Below are 22,624 nucleotides of genomic sequence, written 5' to 3'. Positions count from 1 at the left end.
TTATGTGTTGGGTCCCAAAATGATATCAAGGCCTCAATCACATCTTTTCTGGGCTTAACCTTCAAAAGCCCAATGAGACCGCCCAATGCTTTTGTCACAACTTTCCTGTTGTCGTTCCTCAATCACATTTATTTTGATTTGTGCTCATCCTGCACATTTATTAAGGTGATTTTAATTAAAAGAAAACTATGATTTATTTTGACTTAAGAGAAATGACCATTTTTCGAAATTTCCACAAAACATCCGATCTTGCCAACACGACCTTTCAGCACTTCAAACGAAGATTTTAAGGCTGTGTCAGCTAACAGGCCAAAACCGTTGAAAGTGACAAAAGTGGTTGTTCTTGCAAAAATAGCCTTCCGGCGCCCTTTTAGGGACATTCGGCTATTTCTGACAAGAATGACATCACCCTAATTATTTTCAAATCGAAGTAAAATTTTTGGGCTTTTGGGCTATTTTTGCAAAAAGAAGTTGGACCCGATGGGGGTTGCCTACGTATCTCACACCCTGTGAGAATCAAACTGACGTAGTTCGGGCAAATAAAACAAACTATTTTTCATTTGAAAACAAGACTTTTTCTTCTTCTTTTTTCATTTCATTGGCAAATAAAACTGTTTTTTTTGAAAACACCAACTTTTGTTTTTCCTCTTTTTTTTTGTCTTTATTTTCTCAAAAATTCGGCAGAGTTTCGACACTATTTGGACATTGGTTTTTTTCAGAATAGGCGGTCAACTCTCATACTGCTATTTCTCTTTCCTCAACTTTTTCCAATATTCATAAGCCAGTCGGCATGCAAGTTCGAAGCAAATGAATGCACAAGTAGCAAGTAAGATGCATCAGGATAGTCTTTTTTATTTCGGGTGCACCTGTTCTAGACAGACCCAACCCCTGTGTTGAGTCTCCAAAGTCAAAATGCACATGATGCAAACAAACGTTCTTACTAGGGATCCGGCATGAGGTATTGTTATACTAGGTTTAAACCTGGGTTTATTTGTTCTAGACTTGGCTTACTCGAGCGGACAGCTCGAGCCGAGGGGGGGCAGCGTACCGGGAATACAGAAGCTTTGTCGGCTTTGCAACTTGTCTGAACCTCGTTCTAAATTTGGAATATGACTCTAATAGAAAAGAAGTCACACGAAGTTCACCCTTCTTCATGATTTAGAAGACTCAGAGAGAAGACGGATTTCACAATAATTTATATACAGTTCACGGAATATCAAAGCGGTAAAAGCAATCAATTAGCACATTAGGCTCAAATCAGGTAACAAAATCAGATAATGGATAAAACCAACTATAACAATTATTCTAAGCTCGAATTCTTTAACCCTGAACCAGAGATTCTGAGTTCGATCCCCAGCAAAGTCGCCAGAGCTGTCACACCTCCTTTTTACCTACACCCCCGGGAAGGGGTATATATAAAGGGAGTTTTTCCAATTAAAGGACAATCGAAACGGGATTTATTGTTAAAAGATTCAGAGTCGCCACTTGGGAGATTTATGGTGTCCCAAGTCACCGGTTGAAATCCCGAATCGAGGAAAAGATTGACTCTATTTTAACAGTCCGCAAATCAGAAATCCGGGTAAGGAATTCTGTTAACCCAGAAGAAGGTGTTAGGCATTCGCGAGTTCCGTGGTTCTAGCACGGTCGCTTAACTGTTATAATCAGCTTAATTATCTGATTTTAATCAATTACGAACCTATATGCTGATTTTAATTTTAAACCGCTTTTAATCATTTAAGGAAGATTGAACGTCGTTTAAAACATGTCTTTGGATCGCGCCACATGAAAGGCACCCGCCATCCGGAACACATTTTATTCAACGTTTTAGGATTTGGATTTGGGTCATATGAATGCGCACCCGAGTTTAAGAAGGTAATATTATTAAAAATGACGCGCTTGAAGTAACTAACATATTGTTAACTTTGCGAGGGCCATGGAAAATTCGCTAAATGGCACGCCTCGAATTCTAAGAATTAAAATATTAACTAAGCGAGACCCATGCATTTGAAGATTTTATTTGGCACAACCGTTCAATTCCAATTTTAAAAAGGGAATTCGAACTAGACTTTGGAGGACCATAAGCCATTTGTGTTATCTAGTACGGCTTACTTCCATCAGTTAAAGAACTTAATTATCTAAAACACTAAGAAAGTTATGATTGTACTATGGCCAAGCTAGCTGAAAATATCTTCTTCTTTTTTTAAAAAAAAAGAAAGGGTTGATTGTTTAAAGATCTTGCTTGGGCCTGGCTTAAAGCCCAAAGTTCATGAGTCAATAAACCACTAGATATTCATCAGCTGAAGGTACATGTGACTTGTAATTAAGCTAACATTTCATTTTTTGTGAATCACTGATTATTTAAATAAGTTAACTAGAATTGAATTTTAAATCCCTAACGTGATTTGGGCCTGAGTCTGCCTTAGACTCGTATGACCTCTTTATTTGAACAACGAGCATTGGCCTAGGAATGTGCCAGAGAGATCGCAATGCAGCCTAATGGCCCAAGAGGCCCGTCTCGATGTGTTGCCTGCTGCATGCCCATGCCAACCTCAAATTGACGACAAGGGAAATTATGGTATTAAGCCAAAAATATCAAAAACTATCGATTTAAACAGCCTGTTGTAGTTAAACAGAACACTAAGCTGAATTTGAAGTTCTCAATTGAAGGCACCAAAACCTCATGCTAACAAGATACTATGGGATTGCATAACTAGAACAAACTAGCCTATGTAAGTTCAACAATCAATCACAAACTGAACAATTCCGCAGGTGAAAAGACATACTATTACACCATCGATTATGGTGTAGTTGACAATCTATTACAGTTATCCCACAGCATACATTGTCCAAATAACCATTTCAGCACCTCGAAACTATATGATATGAACTTTAATTTACTTGAATCCAAACCTCACACTCATACTCCCCAGAATCAAACCGACAAGTAGACATAAATTCACTTTACGATATTCAGCAACGTGAGAAAGGGCTATACTAAACATGCATAATATATGATTACAGACTAAATAATACAGCACTAGATGAAATAGTAGAAGTAAACTTGAAATACAACTTGCATCTCAAGTGTTTCATATCCAAAGTGTAGATTCACATTCACATGTTGTCTATGATTCCCAAAATATACCTGGAAAACTAAGAAAGTAGGAAAAATGAGGGATCAGCAGCAACAGGGCAATATCAGCAGCAATGTAACAGTGCTTGCACAATTGAATCCAACCCCAAACTTCCAAAAATCAGCTTCCAGCAGTTCAAACCAAGCTTCTAAACCCAGATTAAAGCCAGGTTTCCAGGCAGATGCACAATTTGGGAATTATTTTCAGGAAAAGTTCTAGAGTAACAAGGATTCGGAGAGTCAAAACCAAGAAACCAAAACTAATTCAAAAAATTTCTAACATTTCTAGGACATTTCAGAAGAAAATCAATTACTTCTCCAACTCAGTATATTTTATTTTTCTTTCCAGTCTCTCTAAGGTGTAAAAACTGTCTGTTGAATGAGAAGAAGGCTTCCTTTATAAGGCTGGGGGTCTGTTGTGTGCCTTTCAAGGCAAGGCAGTCAGATTTTTTCCAAAATACCCTCACATGGCATCTTTTAAAACTGATTTTTGGACAGCTGTCCATTTCTTTCAGATATTTTCAATTTACAGCCTGTTTTCCCTAACAATTTTGGGCAGCTGTCCATTTAGGAAGCTTCCCCATCAGTTATTAAAAGATTCTTCAAGTTAAACCAATCTCCAAAATTACCCCCTAAAGTTCCCAATTATTTACTTATCCCCCCTAAATTCTGAATGCTCACAATCACAATAACAGTAAACAAACGAGCTGACACTTTCAACCAGATTGAAATTCAAAACAACTATTGAAATTATGAAGAACTAGCCTAAATATCCTTCACACATAAACATGAATTCAGAAAATGCTCTTGAAACAAGAATTAATGCAAACGATGAACTATACTTGACTAATCTCAATGCTTCAGTTCCAAAATTAATTCACAAACGTAAAATGAAACCTAGCGGAAAGAAGAAAATCTCACGAATTGAAACCAAATTAAACTCAAACCTTACGAAGCCGATTGTCATTAACAATTAAGCAAACAAGCTAACTAATGAACTTACAACCAGAACATAATGTAATTAAGAAAGAAACGAAACTTCTGAAGGATGAAACTGGAAAACAAACAACCAAGCAAACAAACAGAAAAGATCAAAAGGAAACCAATCGACGCAAAGGAAATTATCCCAAACCTGTTTCGGCAAGAACTGCATGAACTCGAACAAACCTTGAAGAAGAAAGTGAACCTTTGACGGTCATTAATCGATTGTCCTTAACAAAAGACAAACGATTAATGACGGTTTTGGGTTCACTCAACCTTGCTGAGCCAGAAAGGAACCCAGGGAGAGACTTAGGGCTATCCAGACCTCTGCTCTACCACTGACGGACCAGTTTGAAATGAAACAAGCACATATTTGAGGCAGGAAGGAGATGAGGGATTGCATGGTGTGATTCTGGGTGGATTTGGGATTTTTTAGGGTTTTAGGTGCTGACCTTAGATCTGAGATTCGAGGCGATGGAGGGGGATTTGAGAGGAATTGTTTGGAGATTTGGGATGGGGAGGTGGAAGGGAGTTCATGGTGTTAATTTGGTAGTGATCGGAGGTGGCGCCGCCACCGGACGGTAGGGAAATTCTGGGGCGGCTACTAGGGTTTGGGGAACAGGTTTCTGAGGATGGGGGTTGGGAATGATGAAATAAAGGGGGTGGGTAGGGTGGCGTTTGGACATATATATATTAACCCCCCCCCCCCAGTTCTGATCCGTTGGATTAGGCAATATCAATGGCCCAGATTAATCTTAATGAAACGGTGTCGTTTCGTTTTGGGGTGGGGGGAATCCAGACCGGGTCAGGCGTGGGTTGGGCCGGGTATTGGGTGGTTATTACTTGGGCCGGGGCAATAAAATCGGGTTTGAGCCCAGATTTCTTTCATTCTTTCTTTTTCCTTTTTCAATTCACAATTCTTTTCTTTTCCCAAAATCAAAATAAATCCTAAATTAATTAATAATAATTTTTTCAAACTAAATTAACCTACCCAAATAAATTAATCACTCATCACGGTACTTACAATAATTAATTAAATTCCTAATTTTAAAGAACAATTACACAATTCAAGATTAAAAAGTAAAAATGCAAAATGAATTATTTTTGTGATTTTTATTTTTTATAAAACAAACTAATTTGCTAATTAATCTAAAAAATGTAAAATTAAATCCTAAATGTAGATGCAACATATTTTTGTATTTTTCATGAATTAAATGAAATAAACGTGCACAGACAAATGCAAATAATTAACAGAAAATGCCACGAAATCCAACAAAATTGCAAACACTGAAAGAAATTATTTTGTTTTGAATTTGTTGGAGTAATACATATAGGGCAAAAATCACGTGCTCATACTCTCCAACCCATGTGATTGTCTCTGAATGGCCAATATAATTTTTCAATGATCTTACTAATGAAAAATATTGGCTTCGAATTTTCCAAATATTAAATAAAAAGAAATATTGAAAATTTAAGAATAGAAGTCTTCATAAAACCGAAAACTAAGAAATCAAAAATATGATATGCGAATAGCATTTGTGTGCCAATCCTACATTACACAATATGCAACCTTTACTTCAGTGAGAATTTCTCCATATTTTTTTTCTATGTAATTATTTGAGCTTAAATTACAAATTACCAACCAATGATCATATTCATTATTTGCATGGACCTATAACTTATTATTTAATTTTTATTTTGTAATATTTAAAAATATTTTTACTTAATAATATTACATGGTTATTTAAAATTTTATATTAAATGAATCGAGATCCACGTGTGCAACGCACGTGTTAAGAACTAATTCTAATAAATAAAGATTTAGTAAATAAAATTTTATGTGATTAAAAAGTCTTATTTGCTAGAAAAGTAACTGAATAACTATTTTGTCTAGCATAAAATCTAATTTAATGAATATAAAAGTTGACGAAATACTTTTAATTGGTAAGAATAACACTTCAATACTTAAAAACTTAGTATGTAGTGTTATTGTGATTTATTTTAACAAAATAAAATTTTAAACAAATAGAAATATGGAAAGTTCAAGTAATTAAAATCTTAGGAAGATAAGTAAAACAACAATTTTATTTCATGTAAGCTTTATTTTTAAATGGTGTAAAAGGCGAACATATTTCGCACGTAGATAGATAATAAATCTGTCATTTCTCGATGTATGTGTTTTTGTTCTTCTTGGAATGTCTCGCGATTTTCCTTGTTAAATTCCGGCCGTTCAATTACCGGAAAATTTATCATTCTTTGCCGGCGAACAGAACTTTTTTGTAGTTTTTTTTTCGGTGAAGGATCAGCAAGAGTAGCGTACAGAATACAGTAGATACAGTAAATGCTGCTGCTACGGCCATAGTTACTGCAGAGAGTAGAGTTCAACCGTCTTCAGTTCAGGTATATATCTATATATGTTACAAGTTTTATCTTCTTTAGTTATTGCTAATTTAATTGGGTGTTGAGTATTACTGTTGTCGACTAGTTACTTTGCCGTACCAAGCCGGCACAAGAGGTTCGAATTCGGCAGCAAAAGGAAAGAAAAGGATGTATCCAACTGCCACATCACTAAAAATCGAGGTGCTATAAATAATCTTAATTGTAGAATGTCAATTTCAAACAGTTGTGGCAAGTTAGTAAATCTCCTTTTGTGGATAAGGCTTCCGCTTCCGTATCCATGGAGATGGAGCAGAAGCTCTCTTCAGTAGCGAAAAGGCTAACATCGTCACCCATACAACAACTCTCGTATCTCGCCGAAAGATGTAATGCCGTCAACCTTGCTGAAGGTTTCCCTGATTTCCCTGCTCCGTCCTACCTCAAAGACGCCGCCATTTCCGCTATCCGCTCTGACTTCAATCAGTACAGGTTTGTTCCTTTATTTCTATTCGTTTCTATTCTTTCCCCTACTAACTAATTAATAAGTATAACTCCTAGTATCTCCTTTTTACACTTCTCCTTTATCCTATGTTTGTTTACATTTCATTTCTCCGCAGAGGGAATAAAGTGGTGGTACATGTTAATTCACTGTATTGCAGGCATGTTCAGGGAATATGTGATTATGTGGCTAATCAAGTCAAACAAATGCATGGTCTAGATGTCGATCCTCTGACTGATATTGTCGTATGTTGTGGCCAATCTGAGGCTTTTGCTGCGGCAATGTTTGCAAGTATGATTTTTCTTTACAAAAGTCAATAATTAACTCCTGCGATTCCGGTCTTATGAGAAATATATGCAGAAATCATGTTTATGTTTTCTTTGTTCAGTAATTAATCAGGGTGATGAAGTCATCTTATTCGATCCCTCCTATGAAACATATGAAACATGCATTAGGTTGGCTGGTGGAGTCCCAGTAAGCCTTTCATAACTACGTTTTATACTTAAACGACTAGTCATACCATGCAGGTTTTGTCACATCTAGATTGATAAGTTCTATTTCTCCTGTGGGAAAATGGACAGGTGTATGTAGCCCTTGACCCCCCTCATTGGAGTCTGGATCCAGATAAACTCGCAAAGTCATTTACTGGCAGGACAAAAGCTATAGTCCTCAACAGGTAAAACAAAATAGTTTCCAATTCAACATGAGACAATTCTTGAATGGGTTGACATACAGAGTGAAGTATGCTACCAAGTTAAGCGGAACTCCGTAAACTTCTGCAACTAATTCTTGTGGACCTGTGCCCTTTTTTCTACATTCTGGCCAAGTCCAGGAAGTTGTTAGTCCTCCGGTCTTAAGCTTTGAGAACAATGTAGAGAAAGCCTTTAGAGATTACATGTCCACACGAAAGCTAATGACTTCATTGACTTAAGTATTAAACATCGGTTTTGGCTAAAAAGGAATGCTTTCTTTTACTTTTATAAGTGTCACCTCAGAATGTATACTATGATCTATGATGTGAAATTATTCTGTTGCTGCAATCAGTCTTGACATAAGATTAATCGGAGACAAAGCAATGCAGGTAACTAAATATACAAATGGAACTATAGACACCAGTGGGACAGTTTTGTTGCAATGCACCCCAGGTTGACACACTTGATCGTTCAGATATCACTGTACTGTTGTGCAAAAGATGTTTAGATTTTCATTAACTGATGTTCTGTTGCAGGAAACATAAGCTTTTCCTTCTTTTTTGTCAAACCAATAATTGAGAAGGTTCAGTTTTGTACCTGCACATAATGTACAACATGCTATATGAAGAATGTTTTAAACTGATAATCAATTTTGGCATTGGAATTGAATGTTCTGATACAAAGTGGTGCAGCCCTCACAATCCAACTGGAAAGGTTTTCTCTAATGATGAGCTTGAGATTATTGCTGGAGCTTGCCGAACCTTGGATATTCTAGCTGTAACAGACGAGGTTTAATTTGCTGCACTTTATCACATCTTCTTGTGCTTTTCAAATAGAGAAAAAAAAAAGCAACGACATATGTATATTCGGCCCCTTGTTCAAGCTAATCAGAAGAATGCATTTTATATTTACTACTCCACCGTGTAAAAAAGAGAGATGCAATTTGCAGTGCTAACTCTTTAAAACCTGAAAAACTTTTGGTGAAGTATCTATAGAAGCTTTCAGAACTTCATGATCATGCATGGATAAAATAGGAGCTAAGATGTTCCTGAACAATGTTTTTTTAACGCTTTTTGCCTTAATAGGCGTGTTTTTTCAACCTTGCTTTTGCTTTGCTTTTAGGTAGGCATACTATCCCTTGGCTGATGCCCTTTGCGTGTAAGATAAGATTGTGAAGTATTTATACATTAAAAGTATACCTGAATCTGGAACCAGACATATCCAGCTTGGAACTCACTTTATATTTTTCTGTAGGTATATGAGCATATAACGTTCGACGGGGAGAGACATACATCAATTGCCACATTTCCAGGAATGCAGAAGCGTACCATCATCACATCTTCCTTGTCAAAAAGTTTTAGTGTGACTGGTAAACATTTGATATCTTGCTTCCAGTGCCAGCATGTTTAAGTCGTTTCTACCTCTCCGAAGTAGGTTGATATATTAAATTCTCATTTAAATTCATGCTTTCTCTTACTGGGTTTGTTGTTGTTGTTGTAACTTCATGCTTTCTCAGGTTGGAGGATTGGCTGGGCAATTGGCCCAGCTTGCTTCGCATCTGCAATAAGGAACATCCATGTTAAAATTACAGATTCTGCTCCAGCACCTTTCCAGGAAGCTGCCTTGACAGCTTTGAGAAGTTCCCCTGAATACTTCGATGCATTGAGACAAGTAAATTTCCTTGCAATTAGTAGATCTACTGGTATCTTTTTTCGACTTATGAGTTAATCTATTTTCACATCTTTTGTGCTCAGGACTATGAATCAAAAAGAGATTACTTGACTCAGGTGCTTACAAAAGTTGGTTTCCAGGTGCCCTTCATGCCTAAGGGTTCCTTTTTCCTATTCATGGAGCTTCCTGGGACATGCACTTTTTCTGATGTAAATACTCACCGAACATCTTTCTTCGATAATCATCTCAAGCACGAATACCTATTTTCCCTCATATAAATTGTTACATCAGGACTGTCCTATTTAATTGGTATCAAAAAGCTTCAAAAGGAAAGAGAAACCTTTTCTTTTACATCTTTCTTTCTTTTGACTTGGGGGGGGGGGGGTTGGAGGAAGAGAAGGAAGGGTGATAGGACTGTACTTTGTTAAGATTTGGTACTTAGCTCAACCCAGAAATGCTACTTGAAATTTGTCCACCTAAGAGGATCTTAATCTTTACTTATGGAGTAGTACAAAATTAGCGGATTTTGAACTCAAAAGTGTATTTGGCTCCATAATATCAGTAAATGAAGTTTGAACTCAAAGTATATTTGGCTCCGTAATATCAGTTTATTTACCAGACTTTTCCACTTGCTTAAGTCTTAACCTCTGCTTGTGCGAAGAACAGTCAAACATCGGATGGTCCTGCTTGTATGAAGATTCTACTTATTTTTTGGCAGTTTTTTATTTTTTACAGAAGCTGAAGTTGGGTTTAGTTGATCATTTGCCCTGATAATCAAAATTTAAAACTTTATTTGAAAGCATAAATAGAACTTTAATATACATGTACATTGAGTGATTATTGCCGGTCGGCTGTACCAGCAATAGGTTCATACTTTGGATAAAGTTTTTACGTCTTAGTGTGGCCTGTAAGAACTTGACAAAGCATTTTATTTTGGCGTTCTTAATATGTTTAAGTTGTGGTAATGATAAACTCAAGGCACTCCAGGTTGAATTTGTGGAGGAATTGATTAAACAAGCTGGGGTGGTGGCTGTACCAGGCCGTGTATTCTTCCACACCAATTCGTCATCGTTAGAAGACTTTTCTTCGACTGCTATTAGCTACCACAGGAGGTATATCAGATTTGCGTTCTGCAAAAGTGAGGAGACATTAGCTGCTGCTTCACAAAAGTTAACCGAGCTTGTAGATGGTTCAGGGAGACTCGAGCTATTTTAGATTGGATTGCTTTTTATTTGCCTTTCCAATCCACGTCCATGAGAAGTTGAAGCTTCAATCTGTTTGTTCTTTGCTGTATGAGAGAACGAGAGAAACTCCCACGCACTCACCCCTATTGCTATTGAAGTGAATGGGGTCTTGTAATGTTATTTGAAAGAGAAAATAAGTTAGAAGGACAACAGGTAGTAATTCATTTTCTCGATTTGTAGCTTTTACCAAATGAAAGTTAACTCAGGAAAACAACTGATGAAAGGAGGTTGAATATTTACCGCTATGTCAAACCTGGAAGAAAGGTCAAACCTTTTGCCTTTGAATAACCCCACTGGCTAACTTATATCGTGCAATTGTTTAGGTCTCTTGGAAAGTTCGTTTCCGTATTAGTGAGACGAATGATGATTAATGAGTTGTTGATTGGACTAATTTGCCCTAAAGAGTTCTGCCTCATTTTATATTGTACTCTATTAGTACTATCTTTTGTCAAATACTAGTTTTTTTAACCTTTAAAGTCATTTTATTTGTAAGAAGATTGTAAAAACTTGACGGATAAAGCTCAGTCAAAAGGAGGAAGTTGGGATAGAGAGAGAAGATCAACTGTATTAGAAAATATATCATAAATCCGGCAGCTAGTACACGTAGATGTGCTTATATATACCATATGAAAAATAATACTCCCACCGTCTCCGTTTCAAATTAGATGAGATACTTTCTTTTTTAGTATGTTTCAAAATAAATGACACATTTTTAAATTTAAAAATAATTCAACATTAAACTCTTCATTTTATCCATTTTACTCTTAATGAGAAGTTTTTATAATTACACAAATGTCATGGTCTCACAAATATTTTACCCTTTAAGCTTTTAAGACCAACAACAACAATAACATACCCAGTATTATCTCACACTGTGAGGTCTAGGAAGGGTAGTGTGTACGCAAACCTTACCCCTACCTTGTGAGGATAGAGAGGCTGTTTCCAATAGATCATCGGCTCAGGAGAGCATAAGCACCACATTAATGAAAATATAGACAAGAAGGGACAGTATCAAAAAGCCATATAAAAGCAAAATAAAAACAACAAGTAGTAAAGTGATCAACAATAAAAGAAAATAACAGTTAGTCATAAAAACTTATTTCCAACCGAAAGCGATACTGCATACCAATACTATTGTTATGAACACTCTAGACTACCGACTTTACTACCCTAGTCCTCGGCTTTCATACCTTTCTATCAAGGATCATGTCCTCGGTTAGCTGAAGCTGCGTCATGTCTTGCCTAATCACCTCTCTCTACCTCTTCTATGGCATACCTCTATCTCTCCGTAGACCTTCCAATGTCAACCTCTCACACCTCCTCACCGGAGCGTCTGTGCTCCTCCTACTCACATGACCAAACCACCTAAGCTGCGCTTCCCACATCTTATCCTCAATAGGGGCCACACCCACCTTGTCGCGAATAACCTCATTTCTGATCCTATCTAAACTGGTGTGCTCGCACATCCATCTCAACATCCTCAACTCTACTACCTTCATCTTATGGACATGAGCAATCTTGGCTGGCCAACACTCAGCCTCATACAATATTGTTGGCCTGACCACCACTCTGCAGAGCTTACCTTTAAGTTTCGGTGGTACCTTCTTGTCACACAAAATATCGGAAGCGAGTCTTCATTTTATCCATCCTCCCCTAGTACGATGTGCAATATCTTCATCACTCTCCTTATCCCCTGAATAATAGACCCAATGTACTTAAAACTTCCTCTCCTGGGGATGACCTGCGAGTCCAGCCTTACCTCCCCTTCCCCTCCTTGATTCTCTCCGCTGAACTTACACTCCAAGTATTCTATCTTGATCCTGCTCAACTTGAAATCTTTATGAAATACATTAATAAAATATCTCGGTACGTCATAAGACCATTGTGCCTCTGATTAATATCATGAAACAAACTTTATCAACTTACGTATTTTTGAGACCCATGAATAGATGATAGAATAACATGACACATGGGAGAATAAGAATATACACATCTGTAGCATTTCTACGAATAGAGTAATTTATTGAAGTTGTGCATTTGCTCGTTTTGCTTGTGTCGTATAAATCATGCCAAAAAGAAAAAAGGGATAGCCTTAACATACCTGAGCCGATTCTCTTGACAATCCCTCTAGCACACGTCAATTGTGACAATACGTAATGACGGATCGAAGTAGAAAAAAATTCGTATGATATTCTTGAGAAAGATTGCACTCAGTTGTCTGATAAGGTTGGAAAGGTAAGAAGTGAACAAAAGTGGCATACTTACTCCTCTCCATTTAGTTTCGGAAGGATTTAATAAGCTACCATGGAGGGGTTACAATTAAAAAAGCTACCGTGTAGGGATACATAAACCTTCCAAATTTACCCCACCTCTTCTTTTACTTCCCTTATATTTATTCCTCAACATTCACTCTAGTCCTGGTAAGTCGTAACCCTCTTCTTACACCTCAACTAAACATAAGTTTATGCAGGAGATCTTGACAGAAGAAGGTCCACAACTGGATACATCTTTACCCTCGTTGGCAGTGCCGTCAGTTGGAAGTCGACTTTGCAGTCGATTGTCGCTTTGTCTACGACAGAAGCAGAATACATGGCAGCAGCGGAGGCGGTAAAGGAAGCTATCTGGTTGAAAAGTTTAGTAGCGGAATTGAGTTTGGTTCAGCTGGAATCAACTCTTAGATGTGATAGTCAGAGTGCTATTCATCTAATGAAAAATCAGAGATTTCATGAGCGCACTAAACACATTGATGTCAGATTTCATTTTATTCGAGATGTTATTGATGAGGGAACTATCAAGGTCGTGAAGGTTATCACAGACGATAATGCTGCAGACATGTTGACCAAGATAGTCCCGCTCGCTAAGTTTGCACACTGCAAGGACTTGGCGGGGGTGTGCATCAACTGATGCAACTCCGAAGAGAACAGTTGCTAGGTGGAGGTGGCATGTTCAACAATGGTTTGATTCTTCTTGTTTCTTACAACGGGGTTGCCCAGTAAGCTTAGAAGTTTTGGCCAGAGTTGTTCACACGCTCGAAACGCAAACCAAGGTGGAGATTGAAAATGTTGGTTTATGTTTAGTCAACAATGGCATGCCAATTGGAAGAGTTGGTGGAAAGAGTTGGTGTGGATGCTAGGAGGAAGCTTCCTCCTTTGATGTCACCCATGACATCAAGAGGAGGTAGTTTGATGTCACCAATGACATCAAGAGGAGGTCTTTACCTCTATAAATAGATGCACTCCTTCATTTGTAGAAACCATCCCAAAAATAATACAACACATTGTAGTGAGTAGAGAGTTAAGAGAGAAATTCTCTTAAGTGTAATTGGGAACTCTCCCCTTCCTTTGTTAATATTAAAAAGGCAACTGTTCTCTGGTGGACGTAGGATTATTTTGATCCGAACCACGTTAAATCTTGTGTTCTTTCTTTTACATTTCCGCTAACAATTGGTATCAGAGCGACAGGATTCTTTAACGATCCAAGGAGAAAGAACAAGCAAATATGAGTTCCATGAAGTTTGAAATTGATAGATTCAATGGACGCAACAACTTCAATATCTGGAAGATCCAGATGATGGCGTTACTGCGGAGGGAAGGTTCAATCCATGCTATTGACGGAAAGTATCCTACGGATATATCAGCTCCCGACAAGGAGAAGATTGAAGGGGATGCATTGAGTGCAATCCAACTATCCCTTGCACCTAACGTGCTTTGTGAAGTGAGTACGGGTACCGAAGAGACGGCCAAACAGTTATGGGAAAAGCTAGAAGGGCTATACCAAGACCGATCAGTGACAACAAGGATGTTGTTACAACGACGTCTTCACACATTTAAGATGGGGTCAGGTACTTCGTTACAAGATCATTTAGATGTGTTCAATAAACTTGTCATGGACTTACAGATTGCAGGAATTAAAAAGGAGGAGGAGACGTTTGCATGTGCTTTGCTATTTTCATTGACTTCAGGATATCGTGATATTGAGAATTCAATGATATATAGCAAGGAGCCTATCAAGCTTGAGCAAGTGCGGCAGGCACTTAACTCTAGTGATGTGCGGAGGCACATTGAAGGAGATAGAGATGACCATGCAAGTGGGCTCTTTGTGAGAGGCCGGACTAGCCAACAGGGAAAGAGCAAATCAAAGCACAGATCAAAGTCTCGTGTGAACAAGAAGAATACAGAGTGTTGGGGTTGTGGCAAGAAGGGGCACTTTGAACGAGACTGCCCAATGTCAAAGTCCAAGGAAAAGGCGAGTGCATCCACAGTTGAACAGGTACATGATTTTGATAATGATTATGTACTAACAACATCGTGTAATAATAATAGTAGTTATGGAAACAAATGGGTGTTAGACTCTGCTTGCACTCTGCATATGACGTTCCGAAAAGACTGGTTTAGCAGCTATGAGAAAAGTGGAGGAACCGTAGTAATGGGCAATAATGCAACTTGTGCAATAGTTGGCATTGGCTCAGTTCGGGTTCGCTGCCATGATGGAGTCGTGAGGACTATTACACAAGTCCGTCATGTTCCTGATCTGAAGAAGAATTTGATCTCCCTGAGTACTCTGGATGAACAAGGCTACAGGTACATGAGCGAAGCAGGAACTATAAAGGTGACTAAAGGTTCTTTAGTCATGCTGAAAGGCAAGCTGGAGAACGGCCTTTACACATTGGCCGGAAGCACCATTGTTGGCTCTGCAAATGCATCTACAGTGCAGTTATCTAATGATGACAAGGCAAGACTATGGCACATGAGACTGGGTCATATGAGCGCACGTGGACTGGAGATGTTGAGCAATCGTAACCTTTTGGAAGGTGAGAAGATCAGCACACTTGACTTCTGTGAGCACTGCGTTCTAGGGAAGCAAAAGAAGGTCAGCTTCAGCACTGGCAAACACAAGACAAGAGGAGTGCTAGACTACATCCATTCAGATTTATGGGGTCCCTCTAAACTTCCATCGAAGGGCAAAAAGAGGTATCTTCTCACTTTTATTGATGATTTCTCACGAAAGGTTTGGGTGCATTTTTTGAAGGCAAAAAGTGATGCTTTTGAAGCATTTAAAGAGTGGAAGATTTTGGTTGAAAATCAAATGGAGCGGAAAATCAAGTATCTTCGCACAGACAATGGCTTGGAGTTTTGCAATGAAGAGTTTAATGAATTCTGCAAGGTTCATGGGATCTCAAGACATAGGACTGTCAGGCATACCCCACAGCAGAATGGAGTTGCCGAGAGAATGAACAGAACTCTTCTTGAAAAGGCTCGTTGTATGCTCTTACAAGCCAAAATGTCCAAAGTATTTTGGGCTGAAGCAGTTCACACTGCTGCTCATATTGTCAATCGATCTCCAGCATCGGCAATTGACTTTAAGACTCCGAATGAGGTATGGTCAGGTGAACCCTCTAACTATTCATACTTACGAGTATTTGGGTGTCCAGCTTATTATCACGTTAATGAAGGAAAGCTTGAACCAAGGGCTAAGAAGGCCATATTCGTAGGGTATGTGGATGGAGTAAAAGGGTACAAACTTTGGTGTTTGTCTTTACTCAAATTTATAGTTAGTAGAGATGTCACCTTTGATGAATCCTCTATACTTGATCCCCGTAAAGTTTCCGTGGAGTTTTCAGGAAACAAGAACGACGAGCAGGTGGAGCTTCCGGTGGAGCTTGCCAAGGAAAAGGATCAAGAGACTCAGGTTAAAGATGAGTCAGAAGATGTAGACCTTGAAGAACTTGCTGTCAATGAACCACACAAAATTGCAAAGGGGAGGGAGAAGAGGCAGACACGAGAACCGAAACGCCTTATAGATCAAGCAAACTTGATTGCATATGCGTTCGTAGCTGCACAAGAAGAGATTAAGGATCTGGAGCCCTCCTCGTATATTGAAGCAACTTCTTGCAAGGATGCTGTACAATGGCGGTTAGCCATGACTGAAGAGATGGAGTCTCTTCACAAGAATCAGACATGGGTCTTAGTGAAAAGACAAAAGGGGAAGAGGACAGTTGGATGCAAGTGGGTCTACCGAAAGAAAGAGGGAATTCCTGAAGTGGAAGATGCTAGGTTCAAGGCGAGATTGGTTGCAAAAGGATTCAGTCAGAAGGAGGGAATTGACTACAATGAGATTTTCTCTCCAGTCGTGAAGCATAGCTCAATTCGCGTGCTACTAGCATTGGTTGCCCAATTTGACTTGGAGCTTCAACAGCTTGATGTCAAAACTGCTTTCTTACACGGTGATCTAGAAGAGACAATCTATATGGATCAGCCTGAAGGTTTCCTAGCTGAGGGAAAAGAAGATCACGTATGCCAACTAAAGAAGTCTTTGTATGGTTTGAAGCAATCCCCTAGACAGTGGTACAAGAGGTTTGATGCATTCATGACTACACATGAATTCTCAAGGAGTGCATTTGATAGCTGTGTGTATCACAAGAAGATGTCTGGTAACTCAATGATTTATTTACTGTTGTATGTTGATGATATGCTTATTGCTGCTAACAACATTACAGAGATAAATGCTTTGAAGAAACTGTTGAGTAAGGAATTTGACATGAAGGATTTAGGAGCTGCAAAGAAAATCCTTGGTATGGAGATTTCAAGAGAAGACGGTGTTGTACATCTTTCTCAGAAGAGGTATATTGAAAGGGTTCTCAAGAGATTCAATATGCATACGTGCAAGCCTGTAAGTACACCATTAGCTCCTCATTTTAAACTTTCAGAGTTACAAATGCCTCAGTCCGAGGATGAGGTGGAGCATATGTCAAAGATTCCTTATGCCAGTGCAGTTGGTAGCATTATGTATGCTATGGTATGCACACGTCCAGATATTGCTCAATCTGTAAGTGTGGTAAGTAGATACATGTCCAGCCCAGGAAAGAGGCATTGGGAAGCTGTCAAGTGGATATTGAGATATCTCAAAGGAGCTTCTGGTGTTGGTCTGACCTTTCGAAAAAGTGGTGGAGGTATTTCAATTCTCGGTTATGTAGATTCTGACTATGCAGGAGATCTTGACAGAAGAAGGTCCACAACTGGATACATCTTTACCCTCGTTGGCAGTGCCGTTAGTTGGAAGTCGACTCTGCAGTCGATTGTCGCTTTGTCTATGACAGAAGCAGAATACATGGCAGCAACAAAGGTGATGAAGGAAGCTATCTGGTTGAAAGGTTTAGTAGCGGAATTGAGTTTGGTTCAGCTGGAATCAACTCTTAGATGTGATAGTCAGAGTGCTATTCATCTAATGAAAAATTAGAGATTTCATGAGCGCACTAAACACATTGATGTGAGATTTCATTTTATTCGAGATGTTGTTGAAAAGGGAACTATCAAGGTCGTGAAGGTTATCACAAACGATAATGCTGCAGATATGTTGACCAAGATAGTCCCACTCGCTAAGTTTGCACACTGCAAGGACTTGGCGGGGGTGTGCATCAATTGATGCAACTCCGAAGAGAACAGTTGTTAGGTGGAGGTGGTATGTTCAACAATGGTTTGATTCTTCTTGTTTCTTACAATGGGGTTGCCCAGTAAGCTTAGAAGTTTTGGCCAGAGTTGTTCATACGCACGCTCGAAACGCAAACCAAGGTGGATATTGAAGGTGTTGGTTTATGTTTAGTCAACAATGGCATGCCAATTGGAAGAGTTGGTGGAAAGAGTTGGTGTGGATGCTAGGAGGAAGCTTCCTCCTTTGATGTCACCCATGACATCAAGAGGAGGTAGTTTGATGTCACCAATGACATCAAGAGGAGGTCTTTACCTCTATAAATAGATGCACTCCTTCATTTGTAGAAACCATCCCAAAAATAATACAACACATTGTAGTGAGTAGAGAGTTAAGAGAGAAATTCTCTTAAGTGTAATTGGGAACTCTCCCCTTCCTTTGTTAATATTAAAAAAGGCAACTGTTCTCTGGTGGACATAGGATTATTTTGATTCGAACCACGTTAAATCTTGTGTTCTTTCTTTTACGTTTCCGCTAACATAAACTTTCTTATATTATGTGTATAATTTAAAATATATTCGAAAGTAGTAATATTAATAACTATATAAAATCATATATTTCAACCTTTTTTTTTACAAAAATCTTCAACTCAAAATACCACATCAAACGTCTATAACAGTATCAATATTATTAAACTTACAGGTTCTTATAATAACAATGTCTTAAATCCTTTATAACCTCCTAATTGACATAATCCCTTTCGTACTCATATGGATTTACTACGACACATCCTAATGCTAAGGTACATGATGTAACATCAACCTAATGTAGGCAACATGTACACCTCTAGCCTCCAAACATCTCCACAAAGCCTCCCTCGAAACTTTATCGTATGCATTTTCTAAGTCGATGAACACCATATGCAAGTCCTTCTTTCTTTCCCTATACTGCTCCATCAATCTCCTAACAAGGTGGATGGTTTCTGTAGTTGAACGCCCAAGCATAAATCCGAAATGGTTCTCGAAAATAGACACACTTCTTCTCACCCTTAGCTCTACCATTCTCTCCCAGACTTTCATAGTATGGCTAAGCAACTTGATATCCCGATAATTATTACAATTTTGGATATCTCCCTTGTTCTGATATACACGAACCATCGTGCTCCACCTCCACTCTTCCGGCATCTTCTTTATTCTAAAAATGATATTAAATAATCTAGTGAGCCACTCCAAGGTTGCCTTGCCCGCACTCTTTCAAAACTCCACTGGAATTTCATCTGGCCCGGTCGCTTTGCCCTTGATCATCTTATGCATAGCCCTCTCAACTTCATCAACTCTAATCCGCCTACAATACCCAAAGTCACAATGACTCCCGGAGAGTTCCAAATCACCTAGTATAATGCTCATGTCCCCTCTTTGTTCAAGAGACTATGGAAGTAGGTCTGCCATCTCCGACAGATAAGCCCCTCATCCAACAAACTCTACCTTCTTCGTCTTTGATGCACTTCACTTGATCCAAGTCACGCACCTTCCTTTCTCGCGCCTTGGCAAACCTGAACAACCTCTTATCCCCACCTCGGCCCTCGAGTTCTTCATACAAATGACTAAAAACGGCAATCTTGGCCGCCACAACTGCTAGCTTTGCCTCTTTCTTAGCCATATTATAATGCTCCCTATTCGCCCTCTTCTCCTCCTCGTCGACACTTTCCACTAGCTTCAGATACGCTGCTTTCTTGGTTTTCACTTTTCCTTACTCCTCTCCATTCCACCACCAGTTTACTTTGTGACCACCATAGTAATCCTTTGAGACCCCTAATATCTCTCTCGAGGCTTTTCTAATGCACTGCACAGTCGTGGTCCACATAGTGCTTGCGTCCTCACTACTCTCCAAGCCCCCATAGTCAATAGCTTGACCCCAACTCCTGCGCTTTAGCTTCCGTCAAAGCTCCCCACTTGATCCTATGTTGGCTATACATCACCTTCTTCCTTCTCTTCCTCGTGATCTCAAGGTCCATGACCAGGAGCCTATGAAAGGTCGAGAGGTTCTCACTCAGGATAGCCTTGCAATCCGTGCAAAGACCTCTATCGGACTTCCTTCAGAGTAAATAATCAATCTAAGTCTCGGCCACCAAACTCCGAAAGGTGACCAAGTACTCCCTCTTCTTCGGAAAGCTCGAGTTTAAAAAGTATTTCGCTTTTCTTTTAAACTCCATACCGAGTCAAACTAGCTCATCTAAATTGAAACGGAAGGAGTAATAATAAAAACCTCCAAGATAGTTATGTATCTGTACAATGAATACGTATAGTTAATAGAGCTATGAGTAAAACTAATACTCTCCTAAACACCCCCTCAAGTTGGAGTATGTGCAATTAACTTGGAAAAAATAGAATGATGGAGGCATTGTGTACAAACTTAGAATGATAAAAATGGTCCCTTACGTTTGGGAGTATATCTAAATGATCTCTAAAATATATTTTTGAGTAATTTTGATCCACTAATTTGCCAAAAAAGATCACCTTTGATTTTCGTTAAATATTTAACAAACTCTGCCAAGTTGAATTTAACGAGAATGGTGAAAAACAATTTAATCTGAAATAGGAAAGTGAGGGCCGGCTTTTGGGTAAAGCCTTTAAAGCCCAAGCTTCAATTATTTATTCTATAATTTTTTTTTGAAAATTTTACCTCCTATAGTAATGCTTTACACCCTATTTATTATAAATAAAAATTCTTTTAAAATATTATTTTCTATAGCTACCTTTTATTTTTTATAGCAAATATGTATTTATGGTCACCTCCTACCATTAAACCATTAAATACGCTGTCTAATATTTTTCTCTCTCATTCTTTCAATTTATTCTCTCCCAAAATCACTGCTTAGTATCTTATTTCTCTCTCCACGATCTCTCTCTCACAGCGCCATTGTCTTTCCCATTGTTGAACCACGATTCTCTTTTATCAGCGCCATTGTCTCCCTCAATTTTTAATAGATTTTGCTCCAAAAAGTTGTTATTAAGTGTTAAAGTTGTTGGGTTTTGGCCGGTTAAAGCTTATTCTTTTTCTCTTCAACAGTTTTTTTTAAATATTCGCCATTGTTAGTTTTTTTTGCAGAATACCCATTAAAGCACTCAATTTCAAAGGGCCATCTTTCGATACTATAAAAGCTTTGTTAGATTTTCTACATAACGCCCACTAAAGCACTCAATTTCGAAGGGCCATCTTTCGATTTGTAAATCACTTAAGAGGAACCTGTATTTGAAGGTTCATCGGCAACCATTGAAGCTGAAAGGAGAACAAAAATACGCAATGACCCTAATTGCATATGTATTTATATGTATTTGGGTCCGCATACATTGATTTTTAGTTTGTACAGTAATTTTCTCTTTTTGTATTTAGATGTATTGATATGTATTCGATAAGGCATACACTATTTTTTTATTTTGTACAGTGATTTTGGATTGTTGTATTTAGATGTATTTAATGTATTTGAGTTCACACAACAATATTTTTAAATACATTGTTGGTTCTATTATTTTGATGTTATTCATCAATTAGTTATGCATTCAATCTAACTGTATCCATCTGTATCTAAAACAATAATACAATAAAATACAGTAAAATACTCTTAATACAAATAGAAAATCAATGAATACAACCACTATGTTTATTGTGAATTATGCAAGCAGTAAGATACTATTACAAGTTGTATCCGGTATAAATACATGATGTATTCATATACAGAAAATCAAATTTCAAAGTATTCCTATAGATACTTGTATCAATTCCGAGCAGAACCTCGAACAATGTCGGAAAAAAAACTTGAACTATATCAGAAAAAAAAGGGGGACTGAAACTTTGAAGAATTCACTATTTTTTGGTGTTTAGCGTCTGATAAATCTTCTTATTAATTGGATTGATAATGTGGCGTATTATAATTGATTTCAGTGAATTATATTATGAGTGTATCCCGTTAAATTAGCAGCTTTCCGTTATTAAACAACTGAAGAGACCTATTATTACGTTGTATTCACGAATACATGGTATGAATACATGCGAATATAGTGGTTGACAACTGGACTGCTCTGTTTTTTAGCCGATTTTTACTACTGTATTCTTGAATACAGTAGCATAAATACATCGAATACTTTACCATAACAAGTGAAAGGTAGTTACAGAAAGTAATTATGTATATGGTAGCTATAAGAAGTTAATAGCCAATAAACAATAGTCATTTTTGAAAATTCCTCAATTTTTTTAATTAAGTATTTTTACTCTTATTACATATTTTGGTAAAAAATAAAAAAAAAATATTTTTGTTTCTTAAAAATTGGCTCCTAACGTATAAATGCAAAATTTATGGAAGAAATCAAGTGATTATTCTTTTTTCTTTAGTCTTTTTCTCATTAAATATTATGTAAACGTTTTCCTCTTACTTTCTTGGTTTGCACAATATTCAATTTCCTTTTTTAATCTTTCTTAGTTCTCACCAAGCGTTACTACTATTATATTTTTTTTCTTTGTGCCTCTAAAAGATCATATTGTTCTGTAATAGTACTCTAATTGATATACTCAATCCAATAAAAAGATTTGATTCTTTTTCAAATGC

The 22,624-nt window shown here is 37.8% G+C and overlaps 1 protein-coding gene across 4 annotated transcripts; it reads left to right on the top strand.

Annotated features, from left to right (window-relative positions):
* The first annotated feature begins 6,254 nt into the window (after positions 1-6,254).
* Positions 6,255-10,987, top strand: LOC104212149 (uncharacterized). 4 transcript variants are annotated; one of them, XM_009761347.2, is made up of 11 exons: positions 6,255-6,514; positions 6,600-6,694; positions 6,774-6,979; positions 7,150-7,280; positions 7,378-7,463; positions 7,571-7,665; positions 8,374-8,470; positions 8,936-9,050; positions 9,198-9,352; positions 9,436-9,468; positions 10,340-10,987. In XM_009761347.2, exons 2-11 carry the CDS (start codon positions 6,662-6,664, stop codon positions 10,565-10,567), a joined length of 1,179 nt encoding a protein of 392 aa, XP_009759649.1. In that variant the 5' UTR covers positions 6,255-6,514; positions 6,600-6,661; the 3' UTR covers positions 10,568-10,987. The 4 variants fall into 4 exon arrangements, with proteins under 4 accessions (XP_009759649.1, XP_009759648.1, XP_009759646.1 ...); XM_009761346.2 differs by having other exon boundaries at positions 9,436-9,492; XM_009761344.2 differs by having other exon boundaries at positions 6,256-6,514; positions 9,436-9,561.
* Positions 10,988-22,624: the final 11,637 nt, after the last annotated feature.

The sequence above is a fragment of the Nicotiana sylvestris genome, chromosome 6, assembly GCF_000393655.2.
Source record: "Nicotiana sylvestris chromosome 6, ASM39365v2, whole genome shotgun sequence".
In the NCBI taxonomy this organism is placed as follows: domain Eukaryota; kingdom Viridiplantae; phylum Streptophyta; class Magnoliopsida; order Solanales; family Solanaceae; genus Nicotiana; species Nicotiana sylvestris.
This window is presented reverse-complemented; position numbering and strand designations above follow the sequence as displayed.